General features: G+C 41.7%; 1 protein-coding gene across 2 annotated transcripts in view; it reads left to right on the top strand.

Moving 5' to 3' along the window:
* The window catches only part of LOC102012845 (NACHT, LRR and PYD domains-containing protein 1-like), a 44,231-nt gene extending 24,291 nt beyond the window's left edge, over nt 1–19,940 (top strand). For both annotated transcript variants that reach the window (XM_013522159.1, XM_013522160.1), the window contains 5 exons: nt 7,010–7,272; nt 7,759–7,884; nt 15,346–15,487; nt 17,182–17,220; nt 17,604–19,940. In XM_013522159.1, coding sequence (XP_013377613.1) covers nt 7,010–7,272; nt 7,759–7,884; nt 15,346–15,487; nt 17,182–17,220; nt 17,604–17,914 — 881 coding nt within the window. In that variant the 3' untranslated portion in view covers nt 17,915–19,940. The remainder of the gene's footprint in view (nt 1–7,009; nt 7,273–7,758; nt 7,885–15,345; nt 15,488–17,181; nt 17,221–17,603) is intronic.
* The last annotated feature ends 203 nt before the right edge of the window (nt 19,941–20,143 follow it).

Below are 20,143 nucleotides of genomic sequence, written 5' to 3'. Positions count from 1 at the left end.
TTGTAATAGTTATTCAGAGTACAAGATATAGGCATGATATCTTGTCCAAACAATACTAGCACAAACCCTTCTTTTCAATGAACTAAGAGAAATTAGCTATATAAATATCTTAACTATCCTGCATATACATATATTTCTTTCTTTTTCAGTTTCTCACAGTAGTGGCACAATACGATGTTTACACACATGGGTCTGATTTACTTCCTTTTCCCTTTCTTCCTTTCAGGGAAATACACAATAAGGCTAGCTGTGGAGGAGCATGCCTATAATCTCAGCTACTCAGGAGGCTAAGACAGAAGTGTTACCCAAGGGCTGAGGATTTCTTGGCTCGATACAGATAAAAAACACATATTGGCGAAGTACAACCCCTTTGATGTTAGTAACTCCAAGCTTTGCATTGTAGAGCCTCTCAGTTCTGTTTTACAGCTCTTCGTGTAACCCTGTACCCCGAGTGCTAGCAGGTCCCAGGCTCTCAGCCACCCCTATCAGTTCCTCCACAGCCAGCTTTCGTAGCTCCCTTGGAAGCTTTCTGGAACTCTTCTAGCAGCTTCTGGTAGTTCTTCTGCTCCACTGTGGAGCCCTTTACAAGGCAGCTTCAGGTCTGCCATAACTCTGCTGTTGGCTCTCTGCAGTTCTCTGGAGTTCTTCAACATCCCTCTGACTGCTAAGCACATTTAGGGTGAACAGCCAGTAGTGCTACCAGTTCTTACTTTACTGCAACCAGCTCAGCCTGCTCTGCCCAAGATCAAATCACATAGGCAATAAGACAATAAAAAAAAAAAAAACAGGCTTTCTACACTCAAGAGAGTCCTTTTGGACTGACCTCACTACTTATATAGACAAAGGGCAGGCCAATAGGCAGTCTCTGCATCTTAGTGATTATGTGAGGACCTCAGGAGTGGTGACAAAGAGAGTGAAGTATCTGAAGTTCCTGAGAGTCTTTGTCATCTGACGTGGTGCTGAGTCTTCAGCAGCTGCCATAGCTGAAGTGAAGTTTTCTGGGCACCTGATACAGCCATGGCCAGAGCAGAGATCCCTGAGCAGCCCAGAGGTGGCAAGAACAGCCCCTGCAGCCATGACGACAGCCCACAGCAACTGTGAAAAATATACCATTTGACTGCCCAGCTCCCAGCTATTCTAGAAGGCCAACTTCATTACTGACACAGCTTTGGAAGAGTTTCTAGGAGCCGTAGCAGTGTCGATTTGGGGACTTTGGGGATGTGGGTCCCCAGTGTCTCCCTGTGTAGGAAAGTGAACAACTCACTTAGGCTTAGAAGGAGGAGGGCAGCAACAGGCCTCAGGCTTAAGGGCAGGATCCAAAGGAGACAGAGCCCCTTGAGGATGGGAGCAGCAGCGGCTGAGGCAAAGCCTACGTGTGCCACTGGGAAAAGAGCTGTCGGTGATGCTTAAAGCACTTGTGATGCCTTGGGTAATGTTCTGCTCACTGCCTTCCCAGTTGAGCCATAAGACCCAGAATTGCAGTGCTCATGTGTTGCAGTTCCTGGCTATATCTATACTACGTTCATAAAGAGACACAACCTTCTGCATCCGGACACTGCCACAGAAGCAAGCCTACTCCCATGTCTTGTTCTGAATAAGTCTATTGAGTTAAGCCAAAGGCAGTCCAGACCAAATCCTGATCTTCCTGCCAGTGATTCTGGTTGCACCAGACACCACTACAGCTTCTTCCTCTTCAAATCACTTTCTGGTTGGTTCTCTGCTCTTTTTAATCTATGAGACAAATATACTGTTATGATTGAATGTAGTGGTAGATGCCTGTAATCCCAGATACACAAGACTGAGGTACAAACATGCCAAGTAGAGGCCACTTTGGGAAACTTACCAAGACCTTGTCTCAAAGTACTATAAATAGGAAGGGGAACACAGTACTCTTTGTATTCTATTCCCAGAACAGCAAAGACATACGTACTGCTAGTAAAGTGGGAGATGTGATTCTGCTAATGTATGGGCAGGACAATAATGTAAGAAAGAGACTGATCAACTCATCCTAAATTGCCTGGAATTTTCCTGTTCTTAGGAGAGAAATTCCTGTACCACAGAAATGTAACTCTCTGTCCTTGCAATGGCAAACAGAAACTCTGAAATGACACCCAGGATTTGGAGGCACATTTATTTTACATTGATGAGCACTGACAGGGAATCAATTGTCCTTCAGAATGTCAGGCCTCAAAGACCCAGGGAGGGAGGTTTTATGGGCTGCAAAGAGGAAGTACGGAGGTAGAATATTTGGCTGTCTTTGACTGGTTCTTACAATATGCATCACAGCAACCAGCTGGTTCTAGGAGACAGTAGTAACAGGAACTATAACAGGAACTATTACCTGGGCAACCAACAGACTGGCTAAGGGGCATTTTCTGCTACATCCTGAGCAAGCCAGGGCAGGAAGGCTGCCTAGCCAGGAGGTAACAAAAGGGAAGATGCAGCATCTTCCAGAAATCACCCAAAATTATCATGGCACAGAGCATCTGTAAGTGCCACAGACAGACCTTCTTGGAGTATTAGGACCTGGCAATAGGGCAATGGCCATTTTGTGACCATGAGAAATGAGCATCCCTTGTGGTATTTCAGTTCCATCACTTGGCACACCGATGACCTTACAGTGCTATGGAGATCTAGGTGAGACCATTTACCTGGTGTCTTGGATGGCAGTGCCAAACAGCATCACCTCTTGGAGAAGCAATGTGGAGAGGAAAAACAAAGGGAGATAATCCTTTCACTTCATTTTCTTATCCCTTGAGAGTCATTAATTCCAAGGCAATTACCAAGGTAATTAAAAAGCTATCTGCAGAAACAGGTGCATGGAGTACCATTTATCATGGTGAAAAACTGAAAGCAAACACCAGTGAAACAGACAGATGGTGAATTATAGAATGATGCATCCACTACCAGAGCTCACATGCTGTAGTCATGAGAACAATCAGATGGATGTTTGCAACAATTTCACTGGACATGGAAAAGCAGGAGACAAAGCTACCTGAACTAGGATGGAAATGTAAAAATGTGTTACTGCAGAGAATGGTTATAATAATTCTGTTGCTGATTGATAAGATTCATTGGTGAATTCTTTCTTGTTTTTTCAGATGATGTACATTGTGACATTATTTTTCATCCAAAAATGCAGTTAATAGGTGAGAAAACTTAAGTAAAGGTCTTCATGGCCCCTTCTAGAATTAACATTACTCCATTAAATTCTCGCTGAGGGCCTGCTCTGGGTAGACAGGTATTTTACTGCCCAGAAATCACCTGCATTTGTAGGCAATAAGGGAATGGAGCCAAAACTTCTGATATCTACAACAATATCTCTTCCACTTCCAGGCTTTTATTCCACAAACTGCCCATTGGGGCTTTAAAGAATCGCCCAGTGCACTGACCATAGGCTACAATCAAATAAACAAATTCTGGATTATTTATGCAGAAAAAGAATATACCAGAAGATTCCTGAGTAGCCATAGACTTTTTAAAAAAAAAATCTATGTACCTAAGAGGGAAAAAAGACAGGGAGCCAATGATGGTGAGACCAAAGACACTGGCAATAAGGCAATGGCTATTTTTGTGGCTGTGGGAAATGTGCTTCTCTCTCACGATTTTGGTTCCCCTGTTTGGCCAACACCACAATAAGAAATGTAAGAGAGATCTGTGCTGCTGATGTAGTCAACATGGGTCCCACCTTCCAGACTGCGCTGCTACTTCCAAATCTATCTCCAACTGTTTATTTTTCTCTGCTTCACCTCATTAGGCTCACAGTCCTGGTTAGCAGCACCCACTTAGGCAAGTCTTGGTGACACAACTTTATCATAATTGCTAGGGAGTAGCATCTTCTCAGAGAGAGGCTCAGCTTACTTATTTCTAGACCCACACAAAGATGGAGGAAGGGGTTCTTCCCACAAGGAAATGTTTGAATGATGACCAAACACTTGACCAAAGCAGGATGCTCTTGGTGACTTCATATGCCCACTATACTGTCTTCTTTCTCATGCTCTACCTGCGTGGGGTCAAACCTTTCAGCATCACTCAACTGGCCCCAAGATTTACAGAATTCACAGCAGTATAGTAAACATAGTAAACACAGGGTTGGATCTGTGTCTGGATTTGAAATGGTTAGTGTTCCTATAATTCTCCCACCTTACAGACACAGTTACTAAAGCCACCCCATCCAGGGATGCCACATGATGGATATCTTAGGGCTCTTATAATAACACACCATACACTGGGTAGCTATGACTGCTAATCTTAATTCTGAATTTAATTGGCTTGAGATATGCCTAAGAAATCAGAAAAGTGAGCCAGGGATATAGTTCAGCAGCGCAACACTTGCCTGGCAAGCATGAGATCATGAGTTTGATTCCCAGTACCAAAAAAAAGATATCAGAAAAGCATATTTCTGCATCGATTTGGAGGGGATCAAAAGTCTTAAGAGACTCAGTATGGTCCCTGGCCTGTTCCTCTCTGGCTCTTTGTCTATCCTTCTGTTCCCAAAGCCATGAGGTCAGCAGATTTCCTCTGCTATGCCTCTCTATCATGATGTTTCTGCCTTGGATCCAGCCCACCATGAACTGAAGCCTTCAAAACTGTTAGCCAAACTAAATCCTTCATCTTTTAAATTGTATATGTCAGATATTGTTTCCCAGTGACAGAACAAAGATGAATACAAAAGAATGATACCAAAATTGGGGTTATTGCTGTCACTATACTTGACTATTTGGTTCAGAGCTTCCAGAACTGATTTGTATGAAGATTTTGAAAAACTTTGGAGAATGGGGCTAGAGAAATCCTAAGACTATAACCTGAGCTTTACAGGCAATTCTGGTATGACTTCAGAAGCTGAAAATGCCAATACAAATGAGGACATTAAAACTGTCTCTTAAGGTTTCAGATGGGAAGGAGGAATTCTGTTGGCAACTGGGCTGGAGCCCATGCATGTTACACTCTGGAAAGGATTGTTTTCTACATTTTGTCCATGCCCAAAAATCTTGTGTGAGGCTAAGGCCTTTAAAGGCAACCATCTAAAGAAAAAGAAAAAAAAAGATAAAGGCAACCACCTAAGTGAACTGACACAGAGACTTTCAAGGTGGAACAACATTCAGTTTATTCAGGACAAATGATTACTTTTATCCCAATTTACAGAGAGAATCAGAAGCAAAAAGTAAAGCAGAAATATTTGAAAGACATTCAGTTTGGCCAAAAAGGAAATGCACAGAAAGCAGGAAACAAATTAGGTGTGATTGCTAAGGACACTAGTGCCATTGCAGAGAAATAAAGTACTGTCCATGGGACAAGTAGAAAGATCACTTGAGGGCATCTCAGGAATCAGCACAAACCCTCCCATCACAGGCTGAAAGGTAAACTCTATTGAAAGACTTCAGAATAAGAAGTGAACTACTGCAAGACCTTCTCCCATAGGGCTGCCTAGGAAATTATTTCCCCAGGATTCATGCCACAATGCTAAGCATTCCAAACACTCAGAAACCATCTCCGTGGTCCAAAGGGCCCAACTGTGTTCAAACTTGTGGCAAAGCTTGACATCATCTGTTTTTTTTTAAGACACACAGAACATAAAAGAGTTGTGGGGTCATGGAGGTTTCCAACCAGATTTCAAAGGAAGGCCTAGGAGGCCAAGCAATATGTGATACTGAGTTCTTGCCAGGAGCCCACAAAACAATGATGCAAGAAGCTGTGAGAATAAAGACATTAGAGACTCTGAATAGTAACAGAAGTCGGAATTATGATATCTGCCAAGGAAAGATATAAGCAACGAACAGAACCAACCAAGGAGAAAAAATGTCTGGGCTGCAACAAGTAAAATCATAAATATTAAATCTTCACAAGCCATTTGGAGCTCCTATCCTGCCACCACATACCCCAGATGGTAGATATGGAGCTACAGAAGTTCATGTTTGCTCTACTGGGTTTTGGTCTTATTTTGGTCTGTTTTCCTCTATTCTCCTATCCCTCCCTTTTAGAGTGGAAATAATTAGTCTACACTGCTGTTGTACCTTGGTAACAAGTAATTTACTTTTTAAATTTTATACAGGTTCGGAGCTAAGAGTTTGCCTTGAGTCTCAAAGGACTTTGGTCTTGGACTTTTGAACAGTGATGAAACAAATGAGACAGTGGGGAAGGAATCAGTGCATTGTTGGATACAGGATAGCTGTGTTAGGTTAGCATCACTGTAACTTTGTTATTGTCTCTATTTGAGAATTTGGGAAATTGTTTTGGGTGTCTAGTTGATATGGGGTGGACTTATAATGGTTAGCTTTGTTGAGTTAATTGGCTTGAGATATGCATAAAGTAGGAAGTTAGGAAAGCACATTTCTAGGTGTGTCTGGGAGGGTCATGGGGGCATGACTTTGAGGAGTATATCTCGTCCCCTGTCCCCTTGCTTTTTGGCTCATTCCAATTCTCTCTGCTTTTGGCTGACTTGAGGTGAGCAGTTTTTCTCGGCCATGATACTTTGTCATAAAGTTTCAGTGTCTGGGCCAACTGACAATGAACTGAAATCTCTGAAACCATGAGCTAAAATAAATTCTTCCTTTTTCAAAACTGTATATGTCAAGTATTAGTCCCAGCAGCAGAAAGCTGACTAATACAATAGTTTATAAGTAACAAATTTATTTCTCACACTTTGAAGGATGGAAAGTCCAAGATAAAGATGCCATTACTTTCAGTGTCTGGGAAGGGCACTCTCTCCCACATGTGGCATCTTCTATGAGTGTACTCATGGGGGGGAGAGGGGGCCTCACTTTTTCATAGGGCACTAATTCCATTCATGAGGGTTCACCCTCCATGATAGCACAAAACTGCCAAAATGCTTGACCTCAAAATACCATTACATGATAGGTTAGGGATTCAAAGTAAGAATTTTCTGTGAACCCAAAGTTACAGACCATAGCCCTGGATTCCCCCAGGAAGGTCTTTCAGCTTAATCCCCAGCAAAGCCTGACTCAGTAAAGAAACTAAATGCATATCGTACAAATCTATTCTTTGACAGAGGGGGTTGTGGACATCTCCTTGTTCCAAGTGGCCCACTTTAAAGAAGAGGGGATGCTCCTAGAGAAGCCAACCAGGGTGGAGTCACATTACATCATCCTGGAAAACCCCAGCTTCTCCCCAATGGGAGTTCTCCTGAGAATGATCCCTGCTGCCCGGCGCTTCATCCCCATCACTACCACCACATTGCTCTACCATCATCTTCATCTTGAGGAAGTAACCTTCCACCTCTACTTGATTCCAAGTGACTGCACCATTCGGAAGGTAGCACTCAAAACCAAAATGTCCAGGCCAGGGTGGACGGGGGGGTAAATGTGAAATGTAGATGGGTCCATGCAGATAGACCCTCAACTGGGACTAGATAGGACTCTTACAAGTGGGAATATCAACATAGGTGGATGGAGAATAGTGCCCTCTGCTCGACCGCAGACTGATTTTCTAATATCCCAAATTTTTCCCAGTTGTTTTTGCTGCGACATCACTGATGTACAGAATTTAAAAGATAGGAAAGCTGCATGCCCAAATGACACCCATTCTTTTCACATAATGATCCTATTGTCACACTTAACACAGTAGAAGGCCAAGCATGGAGCTCTTGTTGTGGCAGAACATGGGGAGAGAGGGATGCAGAGGCCGTGTAGTCCCCTTACCCACAGTGACATGAGGATACACAAAAGCACCATCTTACCTTACTCAACCCATATTCTGAAGAGCAGAATCTCCCTTAAACATGTTTTGTATGTTCCTTAGGCCATAGATGATGAAGAAAAGAAGTTCAAGTTTGTGCAGATACATAAGCCACCCCCGATGGACCCCCTTTACATAGGTACCCGCTATAACGTGTCTGGTTCAAAGAAGCTGGAAATCATCCCAAAGGTAAACAGTCCAGACATTTGTCCCCTCCTCAAGATCAGAAGATCTGCTTGGGAAAATCTGTCTGACGGTCTCAGGGCTTTCTCAGGAATGAGTGAATTGGTTAGGGTGGGGCAGAAAGTGAGAGGGATTTGGGGTTAGTAGGAAAGCACAAAGGAGTAGAAGAGGGAAGCTTCAAAGATTGCAGGTAAGCAAAAGAGACTGTGATTCTTTTTTAAGCGAAAAAAGACAAACAATGAAATGGAGTTTCAAAACATGTTAGTAACACAGTTACAAGAGTAGATATATTGTGTACTGTTGTCCTCATAGTAGTTATTCAGAGTACAGGATATAGGCCTGATATCTTCTCTAAACAATATTAGCACAAAACAGGCTTTTCAAAGAACAAAGAGAAGCTAGCTGTATAACTATTGTAACTATCCTGTGATACATATTTTTTTTCTTTTTCACTTTTCCTCTTTCCCCTGTCATGGTTTATCTTTCCTTTGAACAGTTTCTTCCCAATTCTTAATATCTTTTGCACATTTCAGATCCTATTTACTTGTTCAATTTCTCACACTAGTGAGACAATACAATCTTTACACATATGCATATGATTTATTTTGCTTATGAGTATAGTCTTGAATTGCTTCCATTTACCTACAGAAGTCTCCAGTTTACCCTTCTTTATGGCTGAGTAGTATGCCATTGTATTAACCAAAAAAAACACGTATTTTTTATCCATTCCTTGGTTGATGGGCACCTAGGTTGTTTTCAAGATTTAGCTATTACAAATTGTGCTGCTATAAACATGGGTACATATATATTGCCATGGAATGATGTTTTTAATTCTTCTGGGAAGATACCCAGAAGGGGAATACCTGAGTCAAATGAGATCTGCAATTCCAGTTTTTTTAGGAATCTCCACACTGATTTCCACAGTGGTTGTACCAGTCTGAACTCCTACCGACAGTAGACAAGTGTTCCTGCTTCCCTACAACCCCACCAGCATTTGTTATTGGTTGATTTCTTGATGATAGCCATTCCTTCTGGGTTGAGATGGAATCTCAGTGTTGTTTTCATTTGTATCTCTCAAATGACCAATGATGTGAAACATTTTTTCATATATTTATTTGCCATTTGTATTTCTTCATCTGAGAAGTGCATATTCACCTCAGATGCCCATTTTTGGATTGGGTCTTTAAACTTGGGGAGGTCTGATTTTCTTCTTGAGTTCTTTATGTGTTCCAGATAGAAGTCATTTGTCTGAGGGACAGTTGGCTAAATTTTTTTCCCACTCTGTGGGCTTTCTTTTCACTCTATTGGTGATTTCTTTTAAGGTGTAAAAACTTTTTAAGATGAGATCCAAGCTGTTGATTCTTTGAAGTACTTCCTGTACAGTTTGGATTTTGTTCATGAAGCTCTGTCTACCCCTATGTCTTCAAGATTTATACCTACTTTCTCATCCAGTAGATTTAGTGTTTCTGTTTTAATATTTAGATCTTTGATCCATTTTGATTTTAGTTTAATGCATGGTGATAGATGCTGGTCTAGTTTTAGTCTTTGGTATGTAGAGAACCAGTTTTTCCAGCACCATTTATTAAAGAGACTATCTTTCTTCCAGTGAACATGTTTGGCTCCTTTGTCAAAGATAAGGTAGCTGAGTGTGTTTGGGGATGTATCTGCATCATCTATTCTGTCCCACTGATCCTCAGGCCTATTTTTTTTGCCAATAGCATGTTGATTTTATCACAGTAGCTTCGTAGTATAATTTCAAATGTGAGATTATGATGCTCCCTGACTTGCCTTTGTTGCCCAAATTGCTTTTGCTATTCTAGGTCTTTTCTTGTTCCAAATGAATTTTAGGAGTATTTTCTCTAGATCTGTAAGATACGTCTGTGGTATTTGGATTGGGATTGCATTAAATCTATATAGCACTTTTGAGAGTATGGTCATTTTCCCTGTGTTGGTTCTTCCTATCTAAGAGCAAGTGGTATCTTTCCATTTTCTAATGTCCTCTTCAATCTCCTCTTTTAGGGTACTACAATTTTTACTGTACATATCTTTTACATCATTTGTTAGATTGATTCCTCAGTATTTCTTTTTTTGGATGTTTTTGTAAAGGATGTGCTTTCCCTAATTTCTCTCCCTGTGAGTTTGTTGTTTGTGTACAGGAATGCTACTGGCTTTTGAGGTTTGACTTTGTATCCTGCCACACTACTGAATCTGGATATTAAATCCACAAGCTTTTTGGTGGAGTTTTGGGGGCCTTCTATGTAGAGTATCATGTCATCTGCAAATAATAATTTAACTTTTTCCTTTCTTATCTTTATCCCTTTTATTTTTTCCTCTTGTGTAATTGCTCTGGCTAATGTTTCGGAAATCTATTGAATAGAAGTGGTGATAATGGGCATCCTTGTCTTGTTCCTGACTTTAGAGTGAAAGCTTTCAGTTTTTGACCATTTAGTATGATGTTAGCTGTTGGTTTGTCATAGATCACTTTTATAAGATTGAAGTAAAATCCATCTATTCCAATTTTCTGTAGTGTTTTTCTCATGAATAGGTGTTGAACTTTCTCAAATGCTTTTCCTACATCTATTGAGATGATCATGTGATTCATTTTTAAGATGATACTATTTGACTTGGGGGCAGAGGCAAGCATTTGGGGTACAGGATGTCAATAATTTCCAGTCCAAACATTCTAGAAATGCAACTATAGTCAAACATACTGTGTTTTTTACTCATTTCCAAACTACATCGGGGAAATGTATGATGTCTCAGCAAAGGGATGCTAGAAAGAAACTACTGAAGGACTTAGGCCTTGGTTGGGTAATTTTGGCAAAAGTCTGATGAAATAGATTTGCTCTAGGTTGGATGTTGTCAGGAAGTACGGTCAAGTCTGTGATTATTAGGAAACTGTACAATCTCAAGGGAAGGCACGAGAAAGCAAGCATAAAGTTGTATTGCTAAGCACATAGTACTAACTTATTTACTATGTGGTGGGGTGTTTGGCATTTGTGGCCTGCCTGATAACCTGTCTAAAGTTCATGTTCTGTTTACGTACAACAAGGGACAATATGGCTTAGCTGTAAACCTCATATCAGTTTGTAATGACACTAGCTATACCTGTAAGCCTCAGATCAGTTCCTAGCCACTAGGGGCTACTTTTTGTTCTCTCTTACTGTCCACCTTCCCTCCCCAGTTTTAGCCAAAGGCAGGTGACCCTGAGCCACTGAGAATTAATACATAGTATCAGATTTTCAACATACCCAGATCTGCTGCTTAGGAGAATCCCAGAGGCATCCACGACATGGCAGCAGATGTTGATCCAAGTTAGAGGAGTGCGAGATGAACAACGGAGCCATCCTACCTGACAGCGGCTGCACAGCAGCATTTAATGCACAGCACCAGATACGTCAGACAGTGGAAACAGAAGCAATTAACAAAACCAATAAAATTGTTAGTCTTTATAACAGGTCTCAAAACCAGCGCCCAGATTATAAGGCCCAGAATCCACAGGCGCCTGTTGAAGAAAGCCCAAAAGTCTCCTTTCTTCTTTCCTTAGTTACAAATTGCCCCATTTGCAACTTATAAGAAATCAAGAAGCATTTGCTATGGTGAAAATTTCCCCATGTCTAGGTATTAGATTTTCATCTGCAAGGCACAGTGGAGGATGATAAGTTCCACAGTCAGTTAACTTCAAAGCAGTGGCTACAGTCTGCAGGAAATGGACAAGAGTTTTATTTTTCATTAAATTATAGAAAGAAGGGGGCCAAGGATATAGCTCAGTGGCACAAGCACCTGCCTGGCAAGCACAAGGTCCTGAGTTCAACCTGGTACCAAAAATAAAACTAAAAAAGAAAGAAGATAGTAGGTAGATAGATAGATAGATAGATAGATAGATAAATAGGTAGGTAGATGATAGATAGATAGATAGATAGATAGATAGATAGATAGATAGTAGAAGGAAAACATCAGAAATCGGAGACAACAGGATGAAGGTAAGGGAGAACAAATTAGTGCTCCACAAGGTGTCAAAACGGAATCATGCAAAAAATTAGTATTAGAATGAAAAGATAGGAAAGAATGTTGAAGAAATCAGAAAATTCATCTCTGGCAGAAGCTACACACTTGTAAAGACAGCAGCTTCTGAAGGATTCCTGATAACTTTATTTAGTGTCTCCAGATGGAATCAAGATCCAGTAGTAAAAGAAAGGATGTTGATGGTTTAAATTGGGAAACATGAACCCAAGGGTGACTATTTTGGAGTTTTTCTGCATTGTTAATTTTTACTAAGAACGGAAAAGTTTCTGCACATCTAAAGAAATCATCAGCAGAGTAAAAAGAAAACCCACAAATTGGGAAAAAATTTTAACTGACTGTCCCTTGGACAAAGGTCTTCTATCTAGAACATATAAAGAATTAAAAAATATCAGTACCCCCAAATTCAAAAACCCAATCCAAAAATGGGCAGCTGAGATGAATACACACTTCTCAGATAAGGAAATACAAATGGCAAATAAATACATGAGAAAATGTTCAACATTATTAGTCTTTCGAGAAATGCAAATTAAAACAACATTAAGATTTCATCTCACTCCAGTAAGAATGGCTATCATTAAGAAATCAATAACAAATGCTGGAGAGGCTGTGGACAAATAGGAACTCTTCTCCACTGCTGGTGGGAATGCAGAGTGGTAAAACCACTGTGGAAATCAGTTTGGAGATTTCTCAGCAAACTAGGTCTAGAGGTAACATTCAAACCAGCTGCTCCCCTTCCGGATGTTTTCCCAGAAGATCTAAAAACATCATATCACAGTGATATATATGCACCCATGTTTACAGCAGTGCAATTTGTAATAGCTAAATCATGGAAGTAACCCAAATGTCCATCCATTGAGGAATGGATAAAAAAATTGTGGTACTTTTATATAATGGAATATGACTCAGCTATAAAGAAAGATAAACTCAAGGCTTTTACATGTAAATGGCCACAACTAGAGACCATACTCATAAGTGAAATATACCAGACCTCCATGTATAAGCAACATATTGTCTCACTAGTGTAAGAACCTGAAAGAGTGAATAAAAATTAGGAGGTATGATAGACACTGTGAAACAAAAGGAAACTGCTCAAAAGTAAAGAGCAACTGGGATGAGGGAAAAGAGAAAAGAAAGAAGGGGAAATTATGTGTGTATGTATATATAGGATAGCTAACATAGTTGTACAAGTGACTTCTATCGCTTTGCTGAAAGGAACAGTTCATGATTACTTATTTGATCAATCTTGCATGTCTTTGTTTTCCTGAGAACTCACTTTGAAGATATCAATATGTAATACAACAATCATTATTAATCTCCTACCACTTTGTCTGTAATTCAGTATTGCTTGTATTGTTCTTATGCTATTTTGTAAATGGATGTGTTTGTTAATATGTTTTCCTTCTTTTAATTTTAAAATAAATTTTTAAAAAGTTTTTACTAAAAGATCACAGAGAGACATAATTTGGTTATTCAACAAATGTTAATCCATACTAGGTATATGCTTCAGTAAAGGCAGTTCAGGGGACCTGAGGGAAAAATCTCCACACTTACATCATGGCAAATAGAGTCTGCAAAAATAATTAGAGGCATAGTGACCAAGTACTGTAACACCAATTGCTGTAAAACAGAGGAGAGCCAGGTGTGGCGGTGCACACTATAATCCCAGGACTTGGGAGTCTGAGGAAGGAGGATCACTGAGAGTTCAAGGCCAGCCTGGCCTACACAAGTGAGTTCAAGGCCAACTTGCAGTACATAGCAAGACTCTATCTCAAAACAAAACAAAACAGAACAGAACAACCAAAGCAATGTGAGCGAGTGACTTGGGCTTGGGCTTGGACTTCTTCACAAAAGGCAGTTCTGAAAAGATAACCCTTTACTTGAAAGCTCAGTGACAAGAGGGGTTCAGCCTATGGGGATTTGTAGTAGAGTGTTTCAGACAGTAAGAACTGTGCACATGAATAGAAGAAAAACAACATCAACAAAATTTTGTAAATGGAGAGGGGAAGAGGATTGAAGAGAAGGGAGGAGTGTGGGGAAAAAAGAATTAAGATATATTATGTACAGGTACAAATTCCCTATGATGAATGTGATCATTATGTATGTCAAAAGTGTACCAATAAAATTAATTTTAGAAAAGAATTTGTGCACAGGCACAGAGGCAGGACCAGCTTGACACCCGCATGCAACAAGTTGATCAGTATGGCAGAGTTTAATGTCTACAGCAAAAGATGAGGTCAGACCAGAGGCAGTTTCCCAGGGCTCACTGGCCCTGTTAACCTTGACGCAGAGTTTAGAATTTGTTTTAAGAACAACAGCAAGGCCTTGGATAGTCTGAAATACAGTGATACTAGACCTTATTGAGTTTTTAAAAGACACTCCTGAATAGCCAGTGAGAAGGGATGATAAGCAGACAAGAGTAAAAGCAAGGACCTATCAAAAGGTTATTGCTGGGGATTTAGCTCAGCGGCACAGCGCCTGCCTGGCAAGCACGAGGTCGTGAGTTTGATTCCCGGTACCAGAAAAAAAAAAAAAAAAAAAAAGTTATTATAACACTGCAGGTGAAAGTCATGGTGGCTTCATTAGGACAGTAGCAGTGGAGATAGAGAAAAGTTGATGAGTCCCAGACAACTGAAACACAGGCAATCACCAAACCCAAAAGAGCTCAAAACAGATCAACAGAGCTCAAAACCTACTTAGGAGGTAGAGGCAGCAGGACGTGGTGGATTGGCAGTGTATGGGGAGATGAAGGACAGTGTCTAAATTTGGAATCTGAGTGCTCAAGCAGGTAGTCCCAATTACTTAGTTTGAGAAGATGGGGAGGAGTATGTACAGAAAACAACTGGGAACCCAGAGATCTATCTTGGATTTGATTTAGAAAAAGGAATAAATGTAAATTTTCTGTCCATTAAAAGTGAGTTGAATATATAACACGTTAGGAAGACAGGATTTGGGATCAAAAAATGAGGGTTTGAGTTCAAGAAGGAAGATATGGAGGATGATGGAGCCAGATCAAGATATAAAAAGAAAGCTCTGTTTAGGATGTATGAACATTACTTAGGATGAGCCTTGACTCAGTCTTGAGAGTTAGGATTAATGGTCTGAAGCTGGCAACTGATTTTGCAATCAGTATCCCTAGGGGTTGAGCAAGGCCAAGAAGGTATAAAGTGGGTAAACACCTCACTTAAGTATGATTAGTGGCTTTCCACATGTAGTATTTTTTCTCTTGATGAACTGGAGCTCTCCTAGCAGAGCCCCCAGAGAACCATTTATGAGGTATGCACTGTGTCCTCATCTGTCTGAAACACTATTTATGGTAGAAAGGTGATTTCTGTACCTGAGATGTCACTGTTTCCACGGTGGTATGCAAGACCAAGAAGTTGGAAGGCGAGGAAAGACTTCAGAAATGGTGGCTTCTCACCTGGTGACTCTTTGTGTCTCTAGGAACTGGAGCTCTGTTATCGGAGCCCCACAGAACCCCAGCTCTTCTCTGAGATCTACGTTGCCAACTTTGGGTCAAAGATCCAGCTGCAAATAAGAAACAAGAAAGATGAAATACTAGTATGGGAGGCCTTGTTGAAACCAGGTAAAACCCAAAAAGTCAGCTCAGAAGTAGAAGAAAGAAAGTTCAAGTCTCTGTGTGTCTGCATGTTTTTGTCTGTGTTTGTAGGTATTGTAGGGATTTATTAGCAAGAAGAAATAATCCAGAGAAATTTTGTCTTTTTCAAGTCACCCAATGGCTGATATGAATAGAGTTTAAACTCATTTTCTCTCCTGGGCACCCTGGTATCTCCACATTTCTCTTGATTTAAGAGATTTTGGCATCTACAAAGCCTTTAGCATAGTGTCTCATCATGACCTGGCTGTAAATAAAAGAGCCAGGCATTGTGGTGCTGTAACCCCAGCACTCTGAGGCTGAGGCAGAAGGATTGCCTCAAGTTCAAGGCAATCCTGTGATACAAAGTGAGTTCAAGGACAGCCTGAACTACATAGCAAAACCCTGTCTCAAAAAAAAAGTAAGCAGTAGATGGTTATATGGTTGGTAGATTAAGTCAGCTCTGTATTTTGTTCTGGATCAGGCAACATTTTCAAGGTAAACATCAGGAAATCAAATTTAAAAATTTCAGGACTGAGAAAATCTTTCTTTTAGTCAAACACCACCATCCCCGAAGTCTCCTAATCAGTCCCTCTAGGAACAACCAGCCTTGTCAAATATCAGCAGTCAGATGTCATATCTTCTGAGATACTGTAAAACAAGCTTTAGTGCACAGTGAAAGGAGTTTGGCCTTTATTAATCTTTGGCAGGGAAGCAACCACAGGTAGAGAACTAACTAGTCAAGCATCAGATCTGGGTTTGAATTCAACTCCTGCACTCACTCACTGGATGGTCCTGAGAAAAAATCTCAACTCATTTGCATATGTGGTTCCTCATCTGCTCAATGAGGATCATACTTACTGACTGACCAAAGTGTTGGAAAGATTAAATAAAATGATGTCTGGACATGCTCATGCAGTGATCTTTAACAAACAGTAAATATACTGGGTTTTTTTCTTTTTGTTAAACTGGCCTCTTTTCTCAACAGTCTTAATTCTGTCCCGTGGAGCTTAGAGAAGTCTGGCTTCTTCCCCCCAGGAAAGACTTCAGATATTGGAACACTGGGATCATGTCTCCCCTTATGCAATCAATGTCCAGTTCCCTCCATTCCTCCTCTTATATTTTTCTATAAATTTTTGACCACCCATTTACCTTCCTCAGTAGATGCTCTCCTAAGAGCTTGAGTTAGGATTGGCCCCAAAACAGTCCATGGAAATGGAGCATAAGGAATGTCCCCTCACAACATACAAATGGAGCAAGTGGTAAAAGTACCACCACCAGGGTTCTTGCACTGTTAGGTCACACTGAACTCAGAGAATAGTTAAAATTGTCTTTCAAGGAACTTGGTTAGTTCCCCCACCAGAGACTCAGTTCAGGCCAAGACAGGATAAATCCAAGTCTGAGAAATTCTGGCAGAAATTATTTTGCTTATTCAGATGCCTTCTCTCTCTTTATTAGTCTATGATCATAGCCTCAGGGCCTCAGTTTCCATATGCACAAAGAAAGGATTCCCCATTACATAATGGGGAATAAAGGGCCTTTCCAGTCCTTACTCCAGATTGTATCAGAATTTGACTGTGGTTTGTTCTCAGAATCAAAGAATCTCAGAAGTGTATGGAAGATTTGGGGTATGTCAGACATATTCATAATCTTACAGATGTCTTTTCATATTTCCATTCCTCCAGGAGACCTCAGACCTGCAGTGGTCCATCCAGTTTCCCCAGGTCAGTAACAGCTGTTAGAGACCACAGGGGACAGTGGGAATCCTCAGGTGTACAATCTGGTCTGGGGGAAGAAAAGAGGGACAGGAAAAGACTCTCACTGCAGACTTCACCAGGGGAAAGGCATGTGGCCAGAGGCAAGTCCCTCCCCAGCCCCTCACCCCTATTCATGGCTCTAGCATCCCTACCAACAGCATCAGTGCTCCAGCATGAAGAGAGAGAATGTAAAGCTAAATGCTGACATGAAAAGGGGCATTGGTACATTTCTGGTCATCCCTCTTTCCAGACGTAAAAGGAAGTCAGGGATGAGAGGAGGTAAACGAAGAGCTAGAAGTGTCTGATCAGAGGTAGAACCCATGGTGGGAGTCTTTCTTTCCTTGTTCCAGGTTCACATTCACCTTCGAATGCCCTGGCATTGCTGCACTTCATTGACCAGCATCGGGAGCAGCTGGTAGCCCGAGTGACATCAGTGGACCCTGTGTTGGACAAGCTGTATGGAAAGGTGCTGAATGAAGAGCAGTATGAGAGCGTCCGGGCTGAGGCCACGAAGCCAGGCCAGATGAGAAAATTGTTTGGCTTCAGCCAGTCCTGGGACCGGGCCTGTAAAGACAAAGTCTACCAAGCCCTGAAGGAGTTCCATCCTCACCTGGTCATGGAACTCTGGGAAAAGTGGGGTGGAGGCACAGGGGGACTGTGATAGCTCAGCAGCTGAGGTCTAAGTTAGAAAAGAGGCCTCTCTGGGCATTGTATGTTCCTGTCCAGGGACACCTCAGAGGCACCCTTACTATGAGGCTTTCTCCCTTGGCTTTCATGGGACAGTTGTCCAGCAGGGGTAAGAGCATCTGGAGAAATGTTTATCTGGTGCTAGCAGAGAAATATCAGATCACTTCTCTTCCACTAACTCCTTTTCCTGTTGTACAGTGACCTACACACTTTGCAGAGCCTGCTCTGCTGCCCAAGGCACCAAGCCAGAACTCTCCCTGTCCCGTGCAGATGCAGACAGGAGTAGGAAGGGACATGGGACTGTTCATCTCTGCCTGGAGACCAAGTAGAAAAGATACATGTCCCTGGAAATTGTGCTTCATTTATGAATAGGAAGGACAGAGATTTATTTATCAGTTAATCTGTCCACCTATCCTATGACTGGAGTGGACATAAAAGTGGTGGCAGGGGAATTCTCACCAGGGATTGTCCAGACCATCCCAAACCATGGGGCTGACTGGGATTGCAAGGAATAAAGCACTAAATAACAGCATCATCCACCTAAAGCATTTAGTAGGGGAACTTACTTATCAAGGGAATCATTGTTTTCCAGATGGACAGTGAAAAGGGAGATATTCTACCCAGGTGTGTCCAAACAAGGGCATTGAGTCATGGAATTTTTCAGATGGTTTATGGTATTTGACTCTAGGCCAGAGTTGGTTTCTACATATTCGGCAACATACTGGGCCTTTCAGTGTCTTGACCTAAACAATGTTAGAACTGCCTAGGAATGGACAAGGCCATTGCTTAGATTCCATAATTCAGAGATTCATGTAGCTAGCTGGCCAGGTCACAGAGCAGTTGAGGTTGTCTCTCAGTCAGGACAAAGAAAGAAGAGGCAGAAATGGTGAGTTGCTCCACTGTCCATGTTGGACTTGGCTTTTCTCTGGTTCAGATGTGTACTTTGTTGTTTCTCAAGTCTAGACCAATTCCTAGGGCAGGAGAGGGATGGAGACAGAGGTTGAAGGGGGAATGGAGTCTAGGTCTTAGCTGAGTTGTCTCTTCCTGTGGAAAGTGAGTTTGTGCCCTCCATCAGGCTTATTAGCCACTGCCTTGTGCTCTTCCAAAGCTTTGTGTCATTCTTACCTCATAAGAGCTCTCAACACTGGCATCACCCTGCTGCTTCACTGCTGGTCCCCCAGCTAAATAGCAAGCTCTAGAAACCATGTCTGACCTGTGCATCAATTCCTTCCCAACTCAGTGCCCGACACACCTGGGCCTTAAGTGAAGATGTATTAGCTAGAAAACGACAAAGGAACTTTCGCCAGGCACCTCTCTTAATTCCCACTCTAAGCATCATATTATCAGCGATACCAGAGTCAGGGGTACTAAAAATTCCCAAATTAGTAGGCCACACCCTTGATCCCAGTGAATCATCTTAGAATTGAGCTCACTGCTATTGAACATTTATGCAAATGTTGTCTTCCACTCATGGGAGCAAAGGGTAACTCATACTACTCCTGACCAAGATTCAGAAGCACAAGTTGATTTTATGTCCCTCCCCACAATCACTGCACTTCAGCTACTGTTCTTTACTCTTCCTTTCTACTGCAGTTTCAGTGTAGGGTGAGATTGGGTGATGGAGCAATGAAAAGTCTGATTAGAGAACCCATGCATCTGCCAGAAAGACAGGGTTGATGAGTAATCAGATCTTTGTGATTGAGACTTCTAGGTTCTGATTGGGTTTTGGGGTAAGAAGTAATAGGGCTACAGTAGGCAGACTTGGTAAGAAGTCCCAAGATACAACTGGGCATGGTGGTGCACACCCGTAATCCCAGTACTTGGGAGGTTGAAGCAGGAGAATCACTGGAAGTTCAAGGCCAGCCTAACCTACAGTGTGAGCTCAAGGCCAGTCTGAACTACTGTCTTAGTTACACTTCCAGTTGCTGAGACGAAATACCCAATGCCCAAAATCAAAGGAGAAAATATTTGTTTGGCTCCCAGTTTGTAGAGGTTTCAGTTCATAGTTAGCTGGCTCCAAGGCAGGGTTGAATGGCAGAGGGACATCACAGAGGAGAAACAGTCCATGGCAGGCAGAAGGCAGAAGCAGCGAGATAGTAAAGCAGCAAGTGACAATAGCAGCACTCTTTCTGTCCCTTGTAGTCTATCCAAGCTACCCACTCCAGGGTGGGTAGGTCTCACACACAGTTTGGGGCTTCCCATT

The sequence above is a fragment of the Chinchilla lanigera genome, unplaced genomic scaffold, assembly GCF_000276665.1.
Source record: "Chinchilla lanigera isolate Chin_1 unplaced genomic scaffold, ChiLan1.0 scaffold00066, whole genome shotgun sequence".
In the NCBI taxonomy this organism is placed as follows: Eukaryota; Metazoa; Chordata; class Mammalia; order Rodentia; family Chinchillidae; genus Chinchilla; species Chinchilla lanigera.
The sequence above is the reverse complement of the archived record's forward strand: the minus strand, read 5'-3'. Positions and strand labels throughout refer to the sequence as shown.